A 26,791-nucleotide genomic window follows, 5' to 3' on the forward strand; every position below is an offset into this window, starting at 1 on the left:
TAAACTTTCGCACCTCCCTTTGCAACACTCCGCGCTTCACAGGTTGGAAATCGCTGATATACATGGATTAGCCATATGTTTTATAGCATAGTGAACTCTTTAAAGAACATTGAAGATTGCTCATAAAATAATATACTGAAATTTGCCATATGATTTTTTGGCGCATAGTTCTTTATTTCTCTCGAGTAACCATTCTATGCGTTTTATATTATATGTTTTGATTGTCGTTGGTGAACGTGAATAGCTTTATATAATTAGTATCTTTAACAAATTTTAGTAGGTACCTACTTTTATTTATAATTTGTTTTTGTAGGTATATAGGTACTACCTACTTACTTAATAAAAATCACCTACCCGTTGATACCGTTAGTATTGTATTCATGTATTGCTACGTGTGACTATGATTTATAAATTATTATTTCACTATATTTCATTTCAGATCATTTATTTTTCATTAAATATTATCAATAATTTATTCGATATTTGAGTTGTTATTTAGGTAATTACTTTTCATATTGTCAGATATCCATGACATGACAATAGACAATATTAATTAAACTAGTAGCTGGCAAGTAATGTAAATATTCGAACAGGCTAAATCCATAGAAAATATTTGCCGACAGGCACAAGCTGGAAATTGAATTATCCAGCCATTTTGTTTATTTTCACATGAAAAGAAGTGTCCCGCCGCCGTAAATTTTAGTGAACACAGTTTATTATAATCGCTTAATGCCCACATGTGGTTCACGGAACATCAAATTAAACCTTACTAATCGATTATTTGTGGCAACCGCCAGATTCTCTCAAAAAGAGGGCTGGAAAATTTGCAGACATTGGGCGCACCGCAAGCAAACACTTTGTCAAAGTGACCAACTCATCCGCGAATAAAAATAACTCACACAATTCCCATTTCTCGATCCAAAACTCTCAAAATCCGCAAAATCATTCTAACCGAGTGTCCAAAAAGTCCAAAGGGCCAAACCCTCTGGCGCTAAAGGTAATCAATTAATGATATGATCCTATTATTGACATTGATGTATTACATTGCACATTAAAGAACAACGAAGTAGTGACTGTGAAAAGTTTTATGGAGTATTATATCGATTTAGCCGGGCGGTGGGCATTGTTTAATAGTTCTACGCTCGTTTTTCGCTGTAGATTAATGAATTGATTTGTTTAGGACGTTACTGATTGTGCGGGGCGAGATCTCCCGGTGGCGCGCCCGGCTAACATGAACCACTCGCCTGCGGCTGACAGGCAACCAGATAATAATGTCAGCCAGGTTGAAGAAATGGAAACACAAGACGGTAAGTTACGACTTCGGTGTTCACGCCGATGACTTTCAAATCCTTTGTTCCAATCTTGTGCAACTGACTTAATATAAACATTGCTGGAAGATTTGCATGGCAAATTCGCATTTGCATTCAAATTATCGGGTATTATCATTAACACGCTTAAATAAATCAATAAATGTTGTAAAAGCATTCGGTAAATATAATTAATAGGGTAGCTGAGTAAAAATCAGCTTTCACTTACATTCATTGTTTTATGAAATTGTGTAAATATTGATTTATAATTTAACTTTGCCTAAGTATGTATTTACTGTTTTCAAGATTAGTTGTCGAATTTGACACTTATCGACTAATAATAGACACTTAAGTCACTCCCTTAGAAAAAAAGTATTCTCTGTGGTGTGACATTGTTTTAAATTTGGAACACTTTCAATATCATAACAAAACAAAAGAAATTCAATGTGTCAATGTTCTCGCGATGCATTCAATTGGTGATATTAAATTATTTAGTGGACATAGAAATAAATTGATGTGCAACAAGGTACTGTCATATTTTTCTCTATTTCACCGTAATAATTAATCTGTCATTGGTCACCATAATTAAAATACTTTAATAAAGTATAATATTTTCTATATATTTTTCTTTAACATAAAATGTTTGAAGAAGTACTTAACTATTTTTATAGCCTATGGCCTTGGCGGCTTAAACGTCGGCCAAAAGCGTCGTGGGTCCCATGTTCGAATCCTCTGTGTCTGGCAAGTGCACATATTGTTTTTCAATTTGTGTATGAGTCAGAGTATGGACCTAATAGGTTGAGCAAGTGGCTGACATCCATCTCTCGTAATAACAAAATCTGTTAATACAAACTTCCACTCTGAGGAGGCCCATATGATTTTATTAGGATTGGACATGGTCGGAAGAAGAAGAAGAATATTTTGTGCAATTGCTGGCTTTATTGAAAGGCCGAAAAGGCAAGGGGTCCCATGTAGTCCTATTGGACTTGCATTCTTCTGTTGCCATTGCATTCTATAACCACAATTTAAACATTACTCTGTAATGACTATAACCAAGAAATACGGCTTTAAATGATCGTAATAATCATTCCAACCAAAAAAAGTGTTAGTTGCTGTCATGTACTAAAAGCTTTTTTTTTTGTTTGTTTTTAACATTTTTGGAGCAATTATCCGTGCTTCACAATATGCTATTTATATGAGATGTACATAACAAACATAATTTTAACCAGAGCAAACTGGAACCATGATAACTCCATAATTATTTTGGTACCTATCGTATTTAAAATATTCTAAATTGTTACTAAAAGAATTATTTTTAAATTAAATGAGGTGCATTGAATGATCATGTTTCTTATGTGTCAAAATATGTATGTGTATAATATTTTTGTATATTGAAATATACCTCAGGCATCATAATATATACATATCTACATGATGATTACAAACTTTTGCACAACACTTCATCATTGCAGCCCTCGTAGTCCAATGCGTAAGGCGCTGGCCTTTTATCCAAGGGCTCCGGGTTCGATCCCGGTGAGATCACAATATATTTATGTGATTTTCTCTAAATCTGGGTGTTTCTGATTGTTTCACTTCGATTACATGGACCTCGTGGCCTGTTGTAGTGTTAAAAAAGTATAATATAGGTAGGTATTATACTTAAATTGTTATATAGAGTCTGATATATTATTTTAGAATTTGATTTATAAAATCTATTTTCATTTAAATTTGTTAAACTTGTTTGTACCAGTTTGGTAGTAAGTATGAGGTGTTTGAGAGAATAAAAAACATAAAATGGCCCTTTATCTTCTAAATATCTTGAAGAGTATTATATTATTTAGGTCCAGTTTTAGTATATCTCTCTTTTATCATTTACTTCTATCATGGAATTTTTACCTTTGTCATTTTGTATCAAAAAAAGCTAAAAAAATACAAAAAACTATATTTGACATGTTTTCTTAATTCCACAGTGGGACACAAAATTAACTTAAAATATAAATAAATAAAAGAAGAATTCAATACCTATAAATATTTAAAGGATTTATTCGAATTCAATGAATAATAAATGAGTTATCGTCACTGTACCTCCTATGTGGTGATTTTGATGAAAATTAGTTATTGATACCATGTGATAGACATTTTTATTCTGTACCATATGTATTATGTCACTTGTGGAAAGATCAAATAAAAAATTAAATCACCAAATGAAATCGATATTAAATTAATACTATGTGAGAGCATCCAAAATCATACACCGTAATTAATCCTATGACACAGCGTCCGCCGCAATAGATCAGTATTAAAATCTTATGTGAACACGGCATGTTTACACATGATTCAATGTATTCAACACGGTGCATATAGAATTAATCCGATGTGATAAAAAGCTACGATTTTACCATTCTATAATAAATAATAAGTATATTATAAAAAAAATATGATTATCCAATTTTAATTTATGATTAGGATCTATACAAAATGTTAAAACATATATTTACGATTACCTATTTTTGAAAGCAGTTTTTTTCGATTATCTCAGAATATGACTCAAAAGAGGTATTTAGAATACGGCAACATTGTATCAATTTTAGTAATCAGTGTGCTTTTTTAATTGATCCTGCAAAATTTACCTTTTTTCAAAATAATAAGTTTTTAAACTGTTAATTTAAGCAACTTAATTTTTTTTTGGATTTAAATCTATTGACTTTATCAGTAAGTACGTGTTTGTCGCTGGTTCTCGCTGTATGCATAAATATTGTGTGGCACACTGTTTGGACTGGTTTTTTTTTTTTGTTCAGCATCCATCAAATAAAGAAAATAATGGAGCTATCTCAAATTCATGAGGGGGTTGTCGGTTTCAGAAATGAGCATTTCTATCCATTTTCTATTGTGTAATAACACAGTGCAGATTGGTTCAAAGTGTAATAATTAATAAACCATTGCCTTGTTCGGTTTCAGTGGAAACAGTTGAAACTCTAACGGACACCGGGGGTGGCGAAATAACGGAGCGCAGTGCCAACGGAGATGTGATGATCGGTCCACAGAACCAGGATGTCGCCGGGGCAGCTATTCAGGTCTTTACAATTCATTACATGTACAATTTGTATATTTAATATAATTTCCATAGCAAATGAAGCTGTCATCGCTTAGGACAGTCTTCCATTTATTGTTATAATTGTAATTTTAGCTAAAATAGATATAGCAATTGCTGAAAAAATAATTTTGAAAAGAGAGGAATATTAAAAGAAAACGTTTGTCGCAGGATGCGGAGATGGTCGACGATGAGGCACGCTCGGAGGCGACGTTCACATTCACGGTGCAGAACTTCAGCCGCATCAAGGAATCTGTGCTCTCGCCGCCGTGCTATGTACGAAACCTGCCGTGGAAGATCATGATCATGCCGCGGCACAGCCCGCAGGTTGACAAGCAGCAGAAGTCTCTGGGCTTCTTCCTGCAGTGCAACGGGGAGAGCGAGTCCTCCAGCTGGTCCTGCTACGCCATCGCCGAGCTCAAGCTGCACTCCCACAAGGCCAAACCCGAACCCTTCATCCGCAAGATACAGCATCTCTTCTTCAGGTATAGACAACCTCGAATTTTTGCAGGGTTTTCTGTAAAACCGATAACTGGTGCAACATTTTTTGTTGCAAACAGAAATATGATATGATCTCTAGGTAATGATAAACTATCTATAAAGTTAGATTTGACACCTACGTATAAGGTCGGAACTGCAAATTGGTAACTTTTCAGTACAGTCTCACCCCGATTCTACGTTTTTGAAGGGACCCTAAAAAAATAAAGGCCAGACTCATAAAGATTTTGTGTAAACATTAAAATACGCAGTTATATATCAAGTTCTTTCATAATATCCTTAAAGAATATGTGTATATACTCACTGCGCCGAAAAGGCGCCTGCAGATTGTCATATCCATCACCATACATCAACCAATTATTATTAACACTCGAACATTCCAGGTTTACGATTAGAAAAAAAGCGACATAAAGCGACACGACTGAAAGGTCTGTATGTATCATAAACAATTCTACAAAAGCGAAATGAAAAATATTTGACAAAAACGCTCAATCGGGATAATATTTTTGACAGGACCATAATATTTAGACGATAGATCGAGGAAAACGATAAATCGGGGAACGGTTAATGCGGGATTATTTAACATTGTTCTTATGGGTGTTTGGCGGGACTTTTAAAAATGAACGATCCAAGCGGGAAAACGATTTATGCGAGAACGGTAAATCGAGGTTCCACTGTAGTATGATTTTAATAAATCTTAACGACACCATGTTAATTTAAACGTTGGAATCATAATTTTTTAGTTATGCTTATAAAATATTGTTTGAATTTTTGTTTTTTTTCGATATCATTTTATTATCTTTAAAATTATTTAATAAAAGGCAATTAAGTCAAAATAGCCAGTGATGCAGTTCAAACCTTTTACGTAGGAGTGTCAATATGTCAGCTAAATGTGTATAGTCAATTATTGTCATCACCAGAAGCAAAATCTATCATCAATGAACTTTTGGTGTAGATTACTGGCGGCTGCAAACAATATTTTTTTCAAGACTGAGTGAAGAAAGATCTTGATACAAAATTATACTATTTCTATAAAGCAACTGTAGAAACGATGACTCTTTAGGACAGTTACCTCCCGGAAAATACTATACACAAGATTCATACCCAATCATTGAAGAAGCATCACAATGTAAATAGCAAATCGATACATTAGTTTAATAGAGAAACAATTAAAAAAATTGATAATTCTTTTAAAAAGCAATTCAAAAAGTCCTCGATGTGTCATAAAATAAACCTTCAGGGATTATTTTAGTTCTACAATGTCTAGGTTGGTTCCTTATGGTACGTTTACATTTGACACTAATATCATCATATTTATGTATGACACCATATTCACTTATGGTACGTTTACATTTGACACTAATATCGTCATATTTATGTATGACACCATATTCACTTAAGTGTAAACAGTAAGTATATTTGTATCTGCCACTTATTTTGCGTGTGTCGACTCTCACCTGCCACTTATTCAATCTACTTATATACGCAAATGTAAACACCGCGTATTCGACAAGTTCGAACTTGGAGCGATATATCACCGAAGTTGGACCACCGTCTACTTTTATGTCAAGTACCTGACACATTATTCGTAGTTTGACAGGTACCTAGTGAATTGCATATGTATATTTCTAAAACAACGGACAATCAATTATCATAGGTACACCATGAATGTATGCCCAACGTTTACGTTAATAAATGTACTGTAGCGATCTGTCAAAAATCATAGGACAATGAGAAATACATCGGATGTGCCGTGTTCTATGGATTTTGTTCGAAAATAAAATATCGCTTGTTCTCGGCACATACGATTAATTCTGATGCACTCTGTGAAGAAAAAATGCGCTTCAAATGGTATTACCTAATTCATTTTGGCCCACACCTGCACTCGTATTAGGTACGATAATATTATATTGAATATGCAATGACGATCAAGTGCTAGATATCGCAATGTTACTGTTAATCGTTCTTCTACGCATTTCTGAATTGTGTCTTGTTTTTTGGCAAAAGGTCCAATCTTGCAAACTAAAGTTCACAAATTGAGTTGGATCTTCGATTTTAAACTCTGACATTAAACGGAAGGCACCTAGTTCTTCTCGTCGCTGAATCCATTCCTGCATCCATCTAGACCAGGGGAGGGCAAACTGGGCTGCATGTGGCCCGCCGGGTACTTTTTTGCGGCCCGCCATCATTAATTGTACTTCTGATTACGAATTACTTTTTTTATATATTTTTTTTAAATATTGACAATAGATTAAAATTTGAAGAATTTGTTGTTTCGTTAATGGATTATCTCAGTATGTCTTCCTTGCGTCTCGTCTCACACTATGTAACACTATTTTCTATGTTGAACATCGTGATATATTTAAATACTTTTAACTCTGCGTTGCAAGGAAAAATAATATATGCCCACGATATGGTGAAGAGTTTGAATGGATTTCAATTAAAACTCAAGTTGTTCCTTCGACAAATATCGAATAAGAACGTGGACCACTTTCCAACTTTGAAGTTGCTGAATATACCAGAATATAAATGTGAAGAATATGGTAAAATTATTAAAGCTCTGAATGACGATTTTTTACAAAGATTTGGTGACTTCCGAAAAATTGAGACAAGTTTAGCAACAGTACGCGATCCATTTTCAATAGATATTGATAGTGTACTGACAGAGCTACCTACAACTTGAGATTATTGGTCTGCACTGTGACACTGATTTAAGAGAATTGCATCGTCGTGAAGATATATCCAAATTTTACAATGCCCTTAATTCAGACAAATTCGAACAACTTAAAGATTATGCAAGAAAAATGTTCGTTGTTTTTGGATCAACCTATATATGTGAACAAACATTTTCGATCATGAACCTCAATAAAAATTCTTTACGATCAAATATCTCCGATGCCCATTTACAAGCAGTTTTGAAAATATCAACCATAAAATTAACACCTGAATTTGAAAAAATGTACAACACTTTCATTCTTCTCATTCATTTTTTTGTAATGTTTATTTTTCGTGATAATAAATAGTGTATATCTAAAAATGGTGTTTTACTTGCGGCCCGCCGCTCATTTTGAATTCTTGAATTTGGCCCTCCATCCAAAAAGTTTGCCCGCCCCTGATCTAGACCATTTTTTCCTCCTTTTTGTTGCCAAAAGACTTATAGAAAGATAGAAAATAATAACACTCGCTGCTTTCTTTTTTAACATTCCCATATTGACAACTGATATAACGTTTTTGAGAAGTATACGAAATAAGTGTCCGAATAAGTTACAATACCATATGTAAACACCGCATATATTTATTCCAAATGTTGCCATTGAATAAAGTGTCGAGACTTTATTTCAACGAGAAGTATACGAGCATTTTATGTCAGATCCATGCAGGTGTAAACAGTAAGTGAATTTTTATGTCAGACACATAAAATAAGTATAACAGTATAAGTGTCAGATGTAAACGTACCATTAGTGTAAACAGTAATTATATTTGTATCAGCCACTTATTTTGCGTGTGTCGACACTCACCTGTCATTTATTCCAACTACTTATATACCTAAATGTAAACACCGCGTGTACGACAAGTCCGAACTTGCAGCGATATATCACCGAAGTTGAGCTGCCGTCTACTTTTATGTCAAGCATCTGACACATTATTCGTAGTTTGACAGCTGGTGAAGTTGATATTATTTCGGAAACAGTATGCAATAAATTATTATCCATGATGAGTGATAAAAAGAAGTGGTTTAAGACAGATATTGACGAATTAATTGATCGATATTATTTAATATTATTAGACTTCACGGTAAAAGTGCACTATTTGGAACGGCCCTCAAAAATCAACTTTTTTAAAAGTAACTGCTATAAACACTAGATATATGGATAGAGTGACATTTTGGCACTTTTTAAATATACTCAATTCATAAGGAATAAGAATCAATTTCACTTAGAAATATAGTTTCTCCAAGTGGACTCATCAAAATGATTGATTTTTGAGGGCCGTTCCAAATAGTGCACTTTTATCGACTTCACATTTAAAGTTAATTTAAGTGGGTAGGTAGGTATGTAAAACTATCGATTTCAAAAACTATACCTAATTTATTAGTTTTTTAAAATTTTATATGTAGTAAGTACCTATAATATTTTATATTGCCAAGATAACTCTACTTGAGAACTGTCAAAATATTCCCAAAATTCTTCTCGTATATCTTTTGCATCCAAGGAATAATTATTACTCCCTTGCTGTTCTAGAGGTAATGGGTTATGTGTTGATTCCTCATTTTGCCAACTTCAATTTTCTATTTCACCTGTTTCGATATTCTCTTTATCAAAAAATATTGATAAGAGAATACAACTGACACAACGTTTTTGAGAAGTATACGAAATAAGTGTCCGAATAAGTTACAATGCCATATGTAAACACCGCATATATTTATTCCAAATGTTGCCATTGAATAAAGTGTAGAGACTTTATTTCAACGAGAAGTATACGAGAATTTGATGTCAGATCAATGCAGGTGTAAACAGTAAGTGAAATTTTATGTCAGACACATAAAATAAGTATAACGGTATAGGTATCAGATGTAAACGTACCATTACTGAACTATAAAATTTTTTGACCATGTCCGAACCTGATAGGATCATATGGGCCTCCACAGAGTGGAGGTTTGTATTGACAGATTTTGTTTTTTACGAGAAATGGATGTCAGCCACTTGCTCAACCTATTAGGTCCATACCCCGACACACACAAATTGAAAAACAATATGTGTACTTGCCAGACCCAGGATTCGAACCTGGGACCCACGGCTTTGTAGTCCAACGCTTATGCCGCGCGGCCACCGTGGGCGTTTGATTGAAAATATCAAAAAAGTCTTGTTTCCCTAAAAAAACAGTTTTCAAGGAAAGAACAGTTTGTACAAGAGAAGTCAAACACCGTTAACTTAGAATATCATTTTTGAGTTGTTTCCGTATCGAAATGTAATATTGTATACCTTCAAATTATTTTAATTACAGTAAAGAAAATGATTGGGGATTTTCGCACTTCATGGGTTGGAGTGACGTACTGGATCCAGAAAAGGGTTATGTGAAGGACGACACCATCACGCTGGAGGTCCATGTCTCGGCTGAAGCTCCCCATGGAGTTTCATGGGATTCAAAAAAACACACTGGCTTTGTTGGTTAGTTTATAATTTCAAATTTTCTCCTCTGGAATCTCTTCCTGGAAACCGTCACTCGTAACCACAATAGCAACTTCTTTTGACATATTATGGTTACAATGTATGCATGATTCCCTGTCCTTTGTTCATTTAAATTCATGCTCTATCTCTATAGAATGAGGTTTTCGTTGACATGTGTGCTGCAAAACTGCACGGGAACACTGATGATATTAATCCTTTCTACGCGGACGGTACACCTGTTGTACACTAATTAATTGGCCATTCGATATCATTAGCATGTTATTTAAATGCGGTAATTAAATAGTAATTAAATGCTCCGCAGTCAACAAGATAAGAAGAGTCAAAAGCTGTGGAAACTTGTTAAATTAAATTTTACTTTCTCGTAATATAGTTACAATACTGAAAATGGATGTATTTGTTTGCAGGTTTGAAGAATCAAGGTGCGACCTGTTACATGAATTCGCTGTTGCAAACGTTATATTTCACGAACCAGCTGCGGAAGGCGGTGTACAAGATGCCGACCGAGTCAGATGACAGCACCAGGTCGGTGGCCCTCGCCCTGCAGAGAGTCTTCCACGAGCTGCAGTTCTCAGATAAACCCGTCGGCACCAAGAAACTCACCAAGAGTTTCGGCTGGGAGACACTTGACTCCTTCATGCAGCATGATGTCCAAGAATTTCTTAGGGTGAGAGCCTATCGATTTACTGCCAATGTTAGCATGCTCACAGAGTCATTTGCAAGTACAATTCACTCATGTGAATGGGTTGATTATGATAATTGCCATACAAGATCTGCTGTCTCATTATGACGTACAAAAATAGGTCTAATGTCATAGTTTTGATATTGCCTTTTATTTTGATTCCACATACATGATGGTTTGTTATATATCGTAATGTACCCCACAGGGTATGCAGATGGGTTGAAAATCATCCCTGGTGAATTTTTATACACCCTTGCGATAGTGATATTTGAAATATTTGTGAATTGTGTGAATGTGATGTATTTACTATGCTAGAACCAAGATAGGATCGATTTATCAAAGGCTGGTCATCTAGGTCCAATATCCGGCAGTAAACGCCTCACAAAAGACCGCCCCACTGCTTGCCTTTATCAACTGGCTTGTATGATGAAGTGAGACAAGTTTTTTTTATCAATGCAAGTTAAATTCATAAAATTTTTAAAATCTATTCATTCTCAGGGTCATTGGTAACTTCTTTCAGATCTCTACTTGGTATGCTTTAAATATACTGTTTGATTATCCATTAGTATATTTATCGTTAATGCACGGTGCTTGTTCGAATGCCTACCCAAGTAATTGTATTGTTCTATATCTATCTATTGAGCATTTGGGATGAATTTAATAATATTATGTAGATTTGACATTGTGAGTTTTGACCAAACTTGCTTTTATCAATGTATAATTTTCGCTGGCGCCCAGATTATTTTTTACTGTGCTGGTCAGAAATCATCCTAGAAAAGGCCACTGGTAGGTACCACAAATGCGTAACATTTAAATTGACAGGGCGAATAATAATTATTGATGTCATTTTTACAGAAATGAATAATTAATAATTTCTATTTTCTCAGGTGTTACTAGACAAATTGGAGAGTAAGATGAAAGGCACATGCGTCGAGGGAACGGTGCCAAAGTTGTTTGAAGGAAAAATGACCTCATACATCAAATGTAAAAATGTCACCTGCTCTAGCACACGGCTGGAAACGTTTTACGACATACAGCTCAACATCAAAGGAAAGAAGAATAGTGAGTATATCATGATCATGTTTGAACCGACCGTAAATATTGCTTTTGAAGGTTATCGACATAATTGGGTTTAGTTATTATCTTTTTACTATCTTTTAATAAAATTAATCTGCTAATGGAGTACATAATGTATGTAGTTAGGTACCTGTTTATTATCACATATTATTATCTGGAAGTCTTCTAAACCGATTCTCCTTTTGTTCAGTCGACGAATCCTTCAAAGATTACGTCTCGACGGAGACATTAGAGGGTGACAACAAATACGATGCGGGTGAACACGGACTGCAGGAGGCCGACAAGGGAGTCATCTTCGCCTCCTTCCCCCCCGTCCTGCATCTACACCTAATGAGGTTTCAATACGATCCCGTCACCGACTGTTCTGTTAAATTTAATGATAGGTAAGACATTCATATTCATACAACAGTTCTTTCACTAAAAGGTGACTATTCAATAGGTGGATAATAATTAAGAAACATGTGGCACCATTCCGAATCATTTGGGTCTTGTAATTTTAAGTTTATTTGTTATCAACCGTCCATTCAATTCACCGACTATCATTAAGACAAATTGTATTTGTCCCAAAAATGTTGGAGGAGAGGAGAAGAGTATTTGAAAGTGAAACTAAATTATGATTAAAATTGGTTTCAATTCAAATTGCATTGCAGATTCGTTCATATCAACTTCACAATATTAATGCTACGAGGGTGGGTCAATAATTCCTTAGAAAAAAGCATTAAAACAGTTTTTATTTTTGTATTTTTTTTTTTATTTCTCAACATAATCTCCTTGGAGCTCAATACACTTGGTTAGACGTTTCTCAATTTTTTTTAAACCGTCAGAAAAATAAGTTTTCGGAAGGTCCTCAAAATAAGCATTTGTCCGATCGATGACTTCTTCATTTGAAAAAAACGTTGTCCACTTAGCCATTTTTTTAAGTTTGGGAAAAGGAAAAAGTCACTGGGGGCTAAATCTGGCGAATACGGTGGGTGGTCGACCAATTCGAACTTCAATTCTTCAATTTTAGCCATTGATCGTAAACATGTGTGAACACGGGCATTGTCCTGATGAAAGAGGATTTTTTTCCTGTTTAAATGAGGCCGTTTTTCTTCAATTTTGTTTTTTAGCTGGTCCAATAAAGATGCATAATAATCCCCTGTTATTGTTTTTCCTTTTTCCAAATAGTCAACGAAAATAATTCCACGTGCATCCCAAAATACAGTAGCCATAACCTTACCAGCTGATTTTACGGTTTTCGCCTTCTTTGGACATGGTTCGCCTTTCGCAATCCACTGCTTTGACTGTTCTTTCGTCTCGGGAGTATAGTGGTGTATCCATGTTTCATCTACAGTCACAAAGCGACGAAAAAATTCATCCGGATTGCGTTGCATGAGCGACAACAGGGCTTTAGAGGCCACCACCCTATTGCGTTTATTGTCGACTGTGAGCAAACGCGGCACCCATCTTGCAGAAATATTTTTCATGCCCAATTTGTCATGTAAAATAGAAATGACGCTACCTTTTGAGATCCCTGTAACCTCAATTATCTCACTCAACTTTAATTTTCGGTCACTTAGCACCATATCGTGGATTTTATTGATCATTTCTGGTGTAGTCACCTCTACAGGACGTCCTGAGCGTGGTGCATCCTTTGTTGATGTACGACCACGTTTAAATTCATTTAACCAGTTATAAATAGTTGCAAGTGAAGGAGCAGATATGCCGTGAACTAAATCCAACTCATTTTTTATTTCCTTTGCTGTTAACCCTTTTATATTAAAATGTTTAATAACAGCTCTAAACTCAATTTTCTCCATTTTCCATTTTTCCATTTTCCACAAGCAAATTTTTTTTTTAAATGTACGAGAAACACACAACAACCCGACCAATCTGATTGAAACTTCGCAGCATACTGAATCGGTAGTGCCGCTGCATGAAAACAAACCGCTTACAGTACTAGTCGCGCCACCTGTCGGCTTTTCTAAGGACTTATTGACCCACCCTCGTAGCATCGAGTCAAACTACAAGCATTTCAATACAGTAAAACCTCGTTAATACAAATACCATGGGACCGAAAATCGAAAAAAAATTCGAATTACGAAATATGAAATGTATGGGGGAAAAATATTAAAATTTTGAAAAAAGTTGGATTTTTTAAATTTTTTTAAAATTTTGAAGTTGTGTTTCATTAATTTCGTTTCCGATTATAGATGTGCCTACCAAATTGGGTCATAAAATGCCAGGATTATTTTTATTACCTTCATAAAATAAGTAATTTTTGATGTTTTAAGAAAAGTCTGTCACAATTTTCAATGACTGGCTCATGGAATAGTGTACTTTATTACAATTTATTGAATATTTTTATATGCCAGGACTCTGAAATCATTTAGAATTACGAAATTCGAATTAAAGGTATGGTTTTATATGAAAATAATGTTCAAGGGACTTTTTTTTCAGGAATATTTTGAATTACGGCGAATTTCGAATTATCAGTTTTCTTACCAACGAGGTTCTGTACAATACTAGATTCACTCAAATGTGGCAGATATTGACAAGATAAGCCCTGAAACTTGAATTTGTGTTATCAATGGATGGCGTTGTCTTGTTAATTACTATGTATATTGTTCATTTCCAATAAACACTGCCTGTGAAGGAATACGTTACATCACTTATTTCCTACATAAATAGGCAGCCAAATAACTCTTTTTGGTGGTCAGGGAGACGTCATTATTCTTTTGTTTGGGACAGTTGAGAAATGCTGCACAATTTTTTTTAAACATCACTGATTCCGTCGATTTATTTTAGGTTTGAATTTTACGAGCACATAAATCTTGATGCATACCTCCAAGAGAAGTCATCGGTTCCAGCTGATTATACTCTTCATGCGGTTCTGGTGCATTCGGGAGATAACCACGGAGGACATTATGTCGTCTTTATTAATCCTAAGGGCGATGGAAAGGTTTGCATTCCATCATAATTACTTTTATTTACATACTGGTTCTACTGTCCATGTGTTTTTTATTGTTTAGTATTCTCGGTAAAATGTGCACTTTTTGAGTTCCATCACCAACCAGGTCTGTCAGATTTCAGTTGCGCCGTGGGAGGAGGGCCTAATGTATTTTGAATTATTATTCATTATTCGTGCTAATTTTGTAAGTACGTACGTTAAAATAGCTTGCGATATTGCATCCGTAGATTATGTTTTGAACAGAAGCCAACCTGAAGACCATACATAATAGACGTAAACAGCAGACATAGATAATAATTTAATAGAAAATCCACAGAGAAAACCACTAAAAACAAAGAACGACGCGAGTCGAAGCCTGCAGAAAAAAAGTTCACTGACTAGTGCGGTTCATGATGTAGCACGATACGTGTGAGGTGACCTCATTGTTGTTCTGCCAATTTCGGAACATTTTGCTAACTGACAATGTTCGTTTAAAGACCAAAAATGTGCTACTGAATGGGAGCATCAGTCTGTAACATTTTAAATACCAAGAAAAACGACATTACACATTTTTTTCCCGTTGCACATGCATTGATTGCATTGCATTTTATGAAATATTTGTGACGAATTTACTACTCTTTCACAATCATCAAAAATTAATGAACCTTGTTACTCTATCTTCTCTATCTTTAATTCATCCGTGAGAAAAGCCGGCACATTTTCAACTGTGGCTCGTCAATGATGGATTGCCTGCATTACATAATATTATTAAGCTACTTTGGTCGATCATACTGTATTGATAGTTTTTAATAAATATAATATTTGTTAGAATAAAATATATCAAATGAAATACCTACACTTAATTAACTAAAATGACATAGTTGATGATTTGTGTATTACAGACAAATTAAAATATTTTTGTGTTTCCGATTTTAGTGGTGCAAGTTTGACGATGATGTAGTTTCGCGTTGCACCAAACAAGAGGCGATCGAACACAACTTTGGAGGGCACGACGAAGACATGATGCTCACCGTCCGCCACTGCACCAATGCTTACATGTTGGTTTATATTAGGTGAGCACTGCTAATGACCTTTTCATCTATTTTCTGTGTTCAGTGTTATGAAATTTATAATAATATATTTATATGTAATGGGTTTATGTTTTACATTTGAAATGAATCTTAATCTCAGTTTAACTTATTTTTGATAATCAGACCTTTCTACCAGCAAATAAATGCTTTTCTCAGCTTAGAAACTTTTCACTTTGATTTCGTAGCTTTAGATTTATTCGTGGTTTACAATTTGTTATTGTGTTTCAGGGATTCACAATTAAAAACAGTGCTTCAAGAATGTACTCAGGCAGATATTCCCAGTGAATTGGGTGACAGGCTAGCTGAAGAAAAACGGATAGAAACAGTAAGTAGGACTTTATTTCATTATTGTCCTTGCGCGAAATACAATCTTATTTCGTCCGCTGACTCATAAAATTTTCTCATCGCTTGCAGTTCAGACGCAAAGAAAGGAATGACGCTCATCTCTACATAACTGTAAACATTTTGCTGGAAGACGCGTTCACCGGACATCAAGGAAACGATTTGTATGATCCCGAGAAAGCCAACTACAGAGTGTTCAAAGTGCGGAAGCACGCCAATGTGCAGGAGTTCCTGGAGATGCTGGCTGAAAATTTCAAATACCCCATTAAACAGCTCAGGCCGTGGCCTTTCAGCGCACGCTCCAATCATGTATGCTATATTACTTATTTACGCTTTTCGTATGTGTTGTCAAAAAGGAATCAACCTTCTAATTTTTTGAGTCGATAAATTTATTACAGTAAAAAAAGTAAATCATAATTTTCACTTCAATCATAAGTTTTAAATTTTTGAACGAGTTCACATATGGCTAGGTCTACTTGGCTCCTTCGTCTTATTTTTTCAAACTGTAAAACGTTTGTAGAAAATATTTAACTGAATATTTTGTGTAAAGAATTGAAACTAAAGTAATTGAGAAAGAAAATGTAAATTTCTATTTTCACTCCTAAGCATGTCTCTGCAGACTTTTTATGGTTGTTAGCTATTGGCCCAAACATTGGGTCCTTACTCTGGATCGAAGACACATTGAAAGAAACGTGTGATTTGTGCCAGACACATACAGTAAAACCCAGTTAGTAAGAACACTGATAATTCGAAATTCGCCGTAATTCGAAATTTTCCCGAAAAAAAGTCCCTTGAACATTATTTTCATATAAAACCATACCTTTAATTCGAATTTCGTAATTCGAAATGATTTTAGAGTCCCTGGCATATAAAAATATTCTATAAATCGTAATAAAGTACACTATTTCATGAGCTAGTCATTGAAAATTGTGACAAACTTTTCTTAACCCTTTCCCGGCGACCGTATTCCAGTAGGATACAGCTAGTACGTAACACATGGGCGACCGTATAGCAGTCAGATACGCAAACCTTGACCTGTGGATAACGCAAGAAATATTTTTCATGCGGCATTGAGAATTTTATTAAAAAATAGCCCGATCCATCCGCCTACTTCCACCTATATAACTTTGTCAAAAATATGTTGTTTTAATTTCATAATCATCGATCTTTCGAACCCTCTCGATCTATTGAGATTCGCCGGTACGATTGCATCAGTTCAAATCTACGCGGTATTTTACAGCGCCTGCGCACTAGGCATACAAAATATTTTCATTCGAGTTGAGTGTGCGCCGAGTGATTTACCTTGTAAAGTTGAATATTCACCGCGATCTTTACAACACCATGTTTGCGGGAATAAAAGACAACCAAAAAACCGAACCGAAAACAATAAATAATGTGTCGTCGAAATATTTCTAAATATGTACTTGAACTTGTGTTCTGGATTATGTCATTTATTTTTATTACTCATGGTCATGTCATCATGTGTCACCCCAATTGTTTGAAAGTCATAAATCGAGCTCATTATTGAAAGTCGTAAATATTTGTAAAGATGCGTCCACACGGAATGAAAAAATATAATATATTATTATATTTTAGTTAGGACGATTGCGAGTTTTACCAATAAATTACGAATTACTATGAAGGAATATATAAAACGTATAAATAAACGTAAGTATAAAAAAAACACACGGGTATAATACAACATAATATAAAATATAAATCATGGAATATTGACTTTTCAACTATATTACATATTATCTTTGCATGCAATTTAATGTTTATAAAATTTTAAAACCTCACGCAAAAAATGTTTTTATAGCACTTAATTAAATATTGTTTTTTTTATAAAACATAAAACGACAATCACTAACATAACACAATGCTCAATAAAACTGAAAAGTTTAATCTAGTAAAAATCCAAATTTCACTCAAAAAATAACAAAAGAAATTATTATAATATTTCAACCAGTGTGGACTCAACTTTACGCGAACCATAAAACATGTAATAATATGCGACACACATTTTTATATATTTTCAATTTTCAATTTTATTTTCAATATTTTTAATGGCATTTTTAAGTGTTTCTAACATGAGTAAAATATTATAGTGAGTGATATATTAATTTTTATGGGCGCACAAGCGTGTCTACGTCATCAAACATGGCTCCGTGATTTTTCAATACAAAGGACTATCAATGATTTCATTGAAGTAAACACAGCTAAATTCAACAATCGATTCTATTTTTTAGTGTGGCACTTCGAACCTTATGTATCTAGGCATGATAACAGTTATACCAGCTATTTTTAATTGCCGTATTTATCATAATACAGCGAAGCACAGCATTTAGAAAAACCTTACCGCAGAGCGGGCTTCTTTCATATTGAAACTGACGCGGCGGCCGGGTTAAACATCAAAAATTACTTATTTTATTTCAAAATTTTAATATTTTTCCCCCTTACATTTCGTAATTCGTAATTCGAATTTTTTTTCGATTTTCGGTCCCATGGAATTTGTATTAACGAGGTTTTACTGTATAGTGCAAAATCATAAAAAGGTGTAAAAATTATAGTATTTCTGAAAAAAAAAAACTATTAGTAGGTACACAAGTATTTCTTTGTATTGAGTCATTAAAAATTATATTGTTTGGAATAAAATTATATGTACTATTTTAAGCAGAACCAAATTTTACTATAATTGGCTACATATAATATGCATAAACCCCTAGATTCTTTGTACATACTGTGTTGGAACAATACTCAGAAGATCAATGTAAGGATCTGTGTATCACCTGGACCTGTTCTCACTCAGGATTTTGTCGAGTAATGAAAATAATGATCGGTTGTTTGTGTTCAGACATGTCGACCAACCTGCTTGGATATTGTAAATGACCTGGGCAAGTCAATTCTGGACCTGACAGAGAACACTCCCATGTGGAACATCTTCTTGGAGCTGCTGCCGCCTGACTCGGGCCTCACTGCGCTTCCTCCCTTTGACAAGGACAAGGATGTAGTTCTCTTCTTCAAGATGTATGACCCCCACAATAAGAAGATACACTACTGCGGACATCACTACTTGCCCATATCCAGCAAACTTACCGATCTGGTGCCCATATTGAATAAAAGAGCAGGTACGCTTCAGTCATTCAACATATTCGTTTCAATCACAGTTATTTTTATGCCATTATATGCATATTATTTAATTCTGATTTTTCTTTAAACCCATTTCTTTTACTCTCCTTATATCTTGTGGTCTGCATCCATGATTATATTTTTCTCGCCAATTTGTTCCTCTAGATTAAACTACATTATGTTATATTGTTTTTTATATTGAATTTTTTTTATTTCTCCAAATTTTGAAACTAATTTCCTGCCATTTTTGTTTGATTCCTCTCCTTCCACCAATTCTGTCAATCAGTACTTTCTGTGACATCTGGTTTCGTCTTAGTGCACCATACCCCTGAGATATAACAGCTGTCTTTTTTTATTATTTGGCAGTTGGTGAGTTTATCAACTGATGTAGCTGGGATATACATATCTGTGATTTTTCAATTGACATAAGAAATTTTTCTAAAACAAAATACCTTTATTAAGCCTTTTAATAAATGGCTTGGTATACGCCATCACAATAGTAATTAATACATGTATTTGAAATGTCCAGGTTTCCCTCCCGATACGTATCTCACGCTCTACGAGGAAATAAAGCCGGACTTTGTGGAGAAAATTAGCAACTTCAACGATCCTCTAGAAAAGGTACTGATATAGATAATTTTGTAAGATTTGTCTTTAAATATGAATGTTAAAAACCTTTTTAACTATTGTCAATTTATGGTTTTCCGCATGGGAATACACCAGGCAAATGAAAAGGTAAGACTTCACATTAAAAGGTGTCTATTTTTAAGGCTTCTTTACTAAAATAGAATCTCATTAACTTCTCACAATGACATTCTTATTGTCATGATCCCATTCTCACCCGCTTATTTAATCACACTTTAAATTAAGATTTTATGATCTCCGGGGTAATTAATAAATTAACAGTATTTCTTTTTTGCCAATGAAATGCGATGTAACATAATACCAAGCAAATTTGCCAGTTTGTTTTTGTAGTAAATTACTATTTTGTGGCAGTTATATTAACAGATTTTTATAAAGAATGTTGGTTAGCCATTCACAAAATCATTGGTTCCTTGCACTAGATCAAACATTGATAAAAAAAATGTAATTTTTACCGGCTGTGGGTTCGACGTGATGTATTTTTTTTTTGTATTTTAACATTTTGAGATTTGTCATGCATCATTAAAATCAAGTTCAGTGCTACTCTAATTCAACTAGGGACATCTAGCGACAGATTACGAAGCATGAATGTAGTCTGATGCAATTCATTAATAATTTAACATTTAAATTGTTTTAATTAAACAACGTGTATTTTATAAATTCGAAGATAAAACTTTCAAAATGTACACTCGTCAAAGGCTTTAATTTTTTATATTATGTATTGTTTTATGCATTAATTGAATCTGCGTTTACAAGTTTACATGGTAGAACTCAATTAGAATGGTTATTTTACCACGTTTTTATTAGCTCGTATTCATGTTTGATCAGTACAAATTTTTTCTTGTTTGCACAAGATTTGTATTGGACTTCCTGACTAACTAGACATTTGAAACTTTTAGAATATATCAGAACACGACGACAATGCATTCTTTTGATACTTTTAGCCATCTTTAAGTAGAATTGAATTCATTTTCAGTTAATTTTGTTTTGTATGGAAAGTTATTTCGGAAGAAAATTCGAAAAAAGGAAAACACTATTATTGGTTGCTAAGGGGGTCCTAGCAACTAAATTATTAATATATACGTGCGTTGCTATGGAAATCAATATGAAATGTCAAAATGACATTTCAGTATTCTATATTTATTCAGTATTTCTATCAAGTACAAAAAAAAGTATTTATTAATACATAGAATTGTCAAGTTTATTCAACAGAAAATTTAAAAATGTGGTTGTAATTATTTATTATTATATTATAAAATGAAAGCCTTCAATGAATGTATGTTTTATTACAGTTTCTATTTAAATTTTTTAAAAGTTTATCTGAATTTATCAAATATTTATTAATCCTTTTAATGTTTTAAATACGTCTTGATTATGAAAAAATAATAAAAAATGAAAATTATCAATAAATTGTTTTAAATTGCACGCTTCATATTCTATTGCGAGATGCCCCCCGCCCCTAGCTGCACTCCCTCTTAATGGCAAAGGAGAAGATTCAAGATGCCAATATGTATGTGTCGTTTTTAAGTGCGTGCGTATAATTTAATTTTTTTTATAAAACGATTTATCGAGAGAGTAATTTTGTTAACCCCCGTTATAACGTAGTATAGAGTGGTTTGAAGCTTGTAATATTCAAAATAAAATACATTGAATTGACTGTGCAGGTGCTGGATGAGTTGATGGACGGAGACATCATCGTCTTTGAGAAGCACGAGAAGAACGAGGAATTGGAGCTGCCGACCTGCCTCGACTACTTTAAGTACATCTTCTTCAAGGTCGAGGTGCAGTTCGTCGACAAGACTATCCCCAATGATCCAGGGTGATTATGCAACCTTTTATGCGCCTTCTCGCCTCGAGTGTTTGCCAAAAATCGAGATAGACATTTTCGTTCTCTATTTCAGACATTTCTGAATGTATCAAGAATTTTTCATGTTCAGAGGTTAAATAAATGCAAAAAATAAAGTGTTCTAATAATATTAAATTTATTCATAGTGCTTATCAACAGGGGCGCGTTCACTGGTACTCTTGAGTGCGCGCAGGAATAGGATCTCGCAATGTCAAGGGGCCAGCAAATAAAAAAAAATCCATAATAATCAAATCCTTATCAAAGAAAGTTTGAAAAACCTAAAAATGCTTTACTTACGATATTATAAAAATTGTCATTTAATAATTATGACACATTCGAAGCATCAAAGACAAGCAATTATTATTACAGTAAAACTCTGTTACAATGAACATGATTAATTCGAAATTTGTCTTAGCTCAAAATATTTACTAAAATACACGGTCCTACATATACATTTTTCACATAAGACAGGACCTTTTTGTAATAAGAAATAATTTTGCGAACCCGTCGTAATACCCTATTTACACGTGAATGGATTTACTGCTGACTGACTGTATGTATTTTCGCAGCCATGACAAGAAAATGCATGTGTAAAAACGTATTATCATACAAGTTTGCATGCATCAAAAAGTTCAGAACCTTCTAAATTTTCTCACAACAGTTAAAATTTGTGAGATATGTTGCGCCTGCGCAGTGGAACGATAGTGGCGAACCTGCCGAAAAAAAAAAACTACACAGAGCAAAACATTTTTGACATTTGCACTATACAATGACAACATCGCATCTCGCTTACGCTTGAAGAATGAGATTGGCGAGACAGTCAGCACTTTTACGTGTAAAGAGTTTAATCACTAGTTTAAAATACACACTATTGGTACAAGTAAATCCATCCGTGTGTACAGTGTACACAAATTAAATTATTTTTCCTGTTTATTTACATATGTTTTGTTTATTGATAATTTAGCTTTACAATGGAATTGTCAATGCAAATGAAGTATGACCAGATGGCTGGAGCCGTAGGACAGAGACTGAACGTAGACCCTTATTTAATACAGTTCTTCAGGTGTCAAAAGTGAGTTTATAATATTATTATCCATCGCAATCTGAATATCTATCCATGGAATAATTAATGGAATCTCATAATAGCCATCGTTAAATAGCAATTAAAGATCTACCATCGTAAGTTGGCAGCCGGTCGAATTTGAAACTAAAATTGTCTATCGAGGATAAATTTGTTACAAATGCCATTTAATTTTATAACATGTTTCTCGAATTATGGATTGCATAATATTTGTACAGAAATCTACTACCAATAAACAATTATAAATTACCATTTTTTTGTTAGTTATGGTAATATTCTCAATGTCATACTAGCGCCCTCGCTGAAATGCCAATTTATGATGGTAGATCTATACACAAATATTTTTTTTTTAGTCAATAGCTATTTCGGTTGTCACCATTATCAAAATTAAATCCTCTGTTCTTGCTATTTATACGTATTTGTGTTACAGAAAGAGACAAAACCTTCTCTTTTCACTTATGGTGTGATTGTGACAACTGTCATAAACATCAACTAGAAAACTAATTTGAGGAATATCAATATATTTGCTTGAAATATATCTTGCTTGCATTATAAATGTTTCTTTAAATTAAACATTATTTCAATTCCGCAATTATTCATGCGTTTGAATTTAACCTGTATTTTTTTGTTTTGTTTCAGTTACAAAGATAGTCCCGGGCAATCGTTGAAATACTCTTACGAAGGAAATCTCAAAGAGCTTTTAACGTACTGTAAACCCAAAAGTCCCAAAAAGCTGTTTTATCAATTATTAACAATTAAAATAAACGAATTGGATAATAAAAAACAATTTAAATGCACATGGGTAAGTTCGTAACTATTTATTTACACTTTGATTTTGTTTGCGAAAGAAAAAAGGGAGATAAGCAACATCACTACTTTTCAAGAGAGCATAAAGAAGATAGAGATTTGGAGAACTTTGAATGTGAATTTCCATGTATCTGTGACCTATTATATTAATTCAGGCGCATTGATTCTATGCTAATGGCTATAGTCGAACAAGCACTTCTTGTCCATGTGTTAAAACTGTGAACTAACAATCTCCTCCAGTGCAACTAATCGCACTTCCATTTTCAAATGAGGAACGAAATATGTCTAAAATGATCAGGAGTAATGTTAGAATTATTATTAGTAACCTTTTGGTTTATTGCGAAGAAGAAAAGTAGTCACATCTTAAGGTAGAACTGATACATTATTTAAGCACGTGTTGCCGCCATGATAGCTACTGAGAAGTCTATATATGCGACTACAGCGACTTCTTGTTATTGCCGATTTGTTATTGTAGGACAGTAATTGGCATATCCAAAAAATTATTTCCTCCCTTTTTTCTTTTGAAAACACAATTAGCAATAATTTCATAAATAGTACCATAATGAAGATTGAGATGAGGTGGCTGACTGTTTGCGTCCGATTGCAGGTGGGTCCGAATTACAAAGAAGACAAAGACCTGATCCTGTACCCGAACAAGGGGGGCCGCGTGGCAAATGTGCTGGAGGAAGCGGCCAAGGTGGTGGAGATGTCTGCGGACGGCAGCCGGCAACTACGCATCGTAGAGGTGGCATGCCATAAGGTGCAGCTGGGCCCTGACGCCGACACCCTGCTCGATCAGATCAGCACGGGCGCGCCCAAGATCTACCGTATTGAAGAGATCCCACTCGACGAGCTGCACATACAGGTTTGCTGATGCATATATTATTATATTATTTGCGTTATTTATGTTTTTTTTATCATTTTTCAATCAATACTTACATCTTGTTATAATTGGGGTGCTGAAGATTAAAGGGGTACAAGTGGAACAAGACCTCGTTTACAGAATACTGAATAAAATAGAATATAATAGCATATTTAATTTTGAAGTCGATTGACTCACCTCGCTCAACCAGTACACTTGTATTGCTCCAATCCTCAGTTTCCCAATTATTCCACATTGAGAATGACGTTTGATCGGTAACTGGTAACAATAAATGGTAGGGGTGGGTTTACTGGTATACAAATTATTCCCTCCTGCTTCTTGCGTACAGGAAAAAATGGTATGTGCACACTTTAACTAGTCTCACTGTGGTATGTACCACTGTAGATAGGTAACTCCTTTCGCTAGAGTCAATGCACCACAATATCTTCATGTTGGGGATTTTAGAAAGCAACCAAATTGTATTGTTCTCAGTGATGGCACCTTTTTTAATTAAGTTTATTTTTTCAAAAGGAAGTTATAACCTATGTCTTATGCCTTTGTTGTACTATGCCTGGTGTTATTTGACATTTTTAATTTGCAGGAGGACGAAGCTCTGGTGGCGTGTGCTCATTTTCATAAGCAAGTGTATGCGACTTTTGGAATTCCCTTCTACGTCAAAGTTAAGCATAGTGAACTCTTTACAACTGTTAAAGACAGACTTCAAAAGAAATTGGATATACCCGACAAAGAATGGGAAAAGGTAAATGACTGAATTGCCATATTTAAAATATACTTTCTCCTCAAATATCGTCTCTGTTCTGGCAGAACACACTAACTGGAGAATGTTTTGAGTAATTTGACTTTGAAGTTGTTAAAATGTTTGAAATGGTCTATCATATGAGTTTATTAAGTAATCGTAAAAAGGATGACTTTAAAATAAAGACTGTTTATTTATTAACCTGATAGCTGCCCGTAACGTAACGTTTACGTCATGCACGTCGGCGATTCAGGCGCCCATACCGTACGATATACGCCGAGCCGTTCTACGCGCTTGTATGAGTCAAATATTTATTTATTTAATTTTAAAACGTGTAACTACATTTCTGATCAGACCTTGCAAGCAAAAAACATTTGTACGGTGCATACATCGCAAGAATAAGGGAATTTCCCGAGAGGCCAAATCAGGGTTAGCTCAAAATTCCCCTGCACACTGGGATATCTTGTACAATAGGCAGTTGTATGATTCGATAGTGATGCGTCAGTTGTCGCCGGAATATCATTTAGTCGGGATGCTAATTCGGAATGCTTTCTTATTCAGATTTGCGTTATAATTGGAATGTTTTCAATGTTTTTACATTCAAATTTAATTTCTAATGAGTGACCAAGTGTTTTTATTTATATTTCATATGCAATTTGCGTATAAAAAAGTGTTATATTTACGAGTTTTGTTTTAGATTTTACCTACTAAACTTGAATGAAAAGAAAGATTTTCGATGTTTTTAGATAGAAATTGACAAAGGACTAAGTGTTGTGACTATTTTTTATTTGTATTTCGGATACGATTTGCGTATACAAAGTGTTTTATTTACGAGTTTAGTTTTACAAATTTTATTATTCAAAATGGATGAGATCGACGAAGTTGGTGAAATCGATAACCTTATCGAAACAGTTGAATCTGAAGACGATGGAAGTGATGATTCGGATGTCGAACTTGAAGAAACTTTGGAAGTCGATGAAAGTGAAATTATCACACCGGAATCCACTGAAAGACCGACATTTGATTGGAAATCGGATATGTTTGAGCCACGCGCATTTTCCTTCGATGCTAACGTTTCGGGATGCAAAGCTGATAATTTGACTTCGGATGCACTCGAAATGGACTATTTCAAATGTTTCATCGATATTTCTTTTGTTGAAATGTTAGTCCGAGAGACCAACAGACAATTTGTATTTGCCACAAAAAATATCACAGTTTTGAGTGATCGTCTACGGCGATGGGTAGACTGCACAATTGATGATATGTACACATTTTTGGGGCTGTGTATGCTAATGTCAAGGAATTCACGGAATAAAATATCTGAACACTGGTCTATCCACAGATTGTTATTTTCACCATGTTATTCCGAAACCATGTCCAGGAATCGTTTCGAACTCATGCATCGAATGTTGCATTTTTGTGACAATGAAACGCAGGTTCCCAGAGATCGACTATATAAAATTA

The 26,791-nt window shown here is 34.3% G+C and overlaps 1 protein-coding gene across 2 annotated transcripts in view; it reads left to right on the forward strand.

Annotated features, from left to right (window-relative positions):
- Positions 1-621: 621 nt before the first annotated feature.
- Positions 622-26,791, forward strand: part of Usp7 (Ubiquitin-specific protease 7) — a 30,016-nt gene continuing 3,846 nt past the window's right edge. Inside the window, exons 1-19 of one of the 2 annotated variants that reach the window (XM_085949992.1) lie at positions 622-997; positions 1,181-1,307; positions 4,266-4,381; positions 4,570-4,883; positions 9,901-10,064; positions 10,490-10,749; positions 11,652-11,826; positions 12,032-12,224; positions 14,629-14,782; positions 15,707-15,843; positions 16,090-16,186; positions 16,276-16,512; positions 19,058-19,331; positions 19,862-19,953; positions 21,639-21,793; positions 22,785-22,892; positions 23,541-23,703; positions 24,316-24,573; positions 25,172-25,330. In XM_085949992.1, the coding sequence (XP_085806118.1) occupies positions 1,232-1,307; positions 4,266-4,381; positions 4,570-4,883; positions 9,901-10,064; positions 10,490-10,749; positions 11,652-11,826; positions 12,032-12,224; positions 14,629-14,782; positions 15,707-15,843; positions 16,090-16,186; positions 16,276-16,512; positions 19,058-19,331; positions 19,862-19,953; positions 21,639-21,793; positions 22,785-22,892; positions 23,541-23,703; positions 24,316-24,573; positions 25,172-25,330 (3,132 nt within the window). In that variant the 5' untranslated portion in view covers positions 622-997; positions 1,181-1,231. The remainder of the gene's footprint in view (positions 998-1,180; positions 1,308-4,265; positions 4,382-4,569; positions 4,884-9,900; positions 10,065-10,489; positions 10,750-11,651; positions 11,827-12,031; positions 12,225-14,628; positions 14,783-15,706; positions 15,844-16,089; positions 16,187-16,275; positions 16,513-19,057; positions 19,332-19,861; positions 19,954-21,638; positions 21,794-22,784; positions 22,893-23,540; positions 23,704-24,315; positions 24,574-25,171; positions 25,331-26,791) is intronic. The other variant, XM_085949994.1, reaches the window with a different exon arrangement.

The sequence above is a fragment of the Rhyacophila brunnea genome, unplaced genomic scaffold, assembly GCF_057557595.1.
Source record: "Rhyacophila brunnea isolate RB1 unplaced genomic scaffold, BYU_Rbru_1.0 scaffold_22, whole genome shotgun sequence".
In the NCBI taxonomy this organism is placed as follows: domain Eukaryota; kingdom Metazoa; phylum Arthropoda; class Insecta; order Trichoptera; family Rhyacophilidae; genus Rhyacophila; species Rhyacophila brunnea.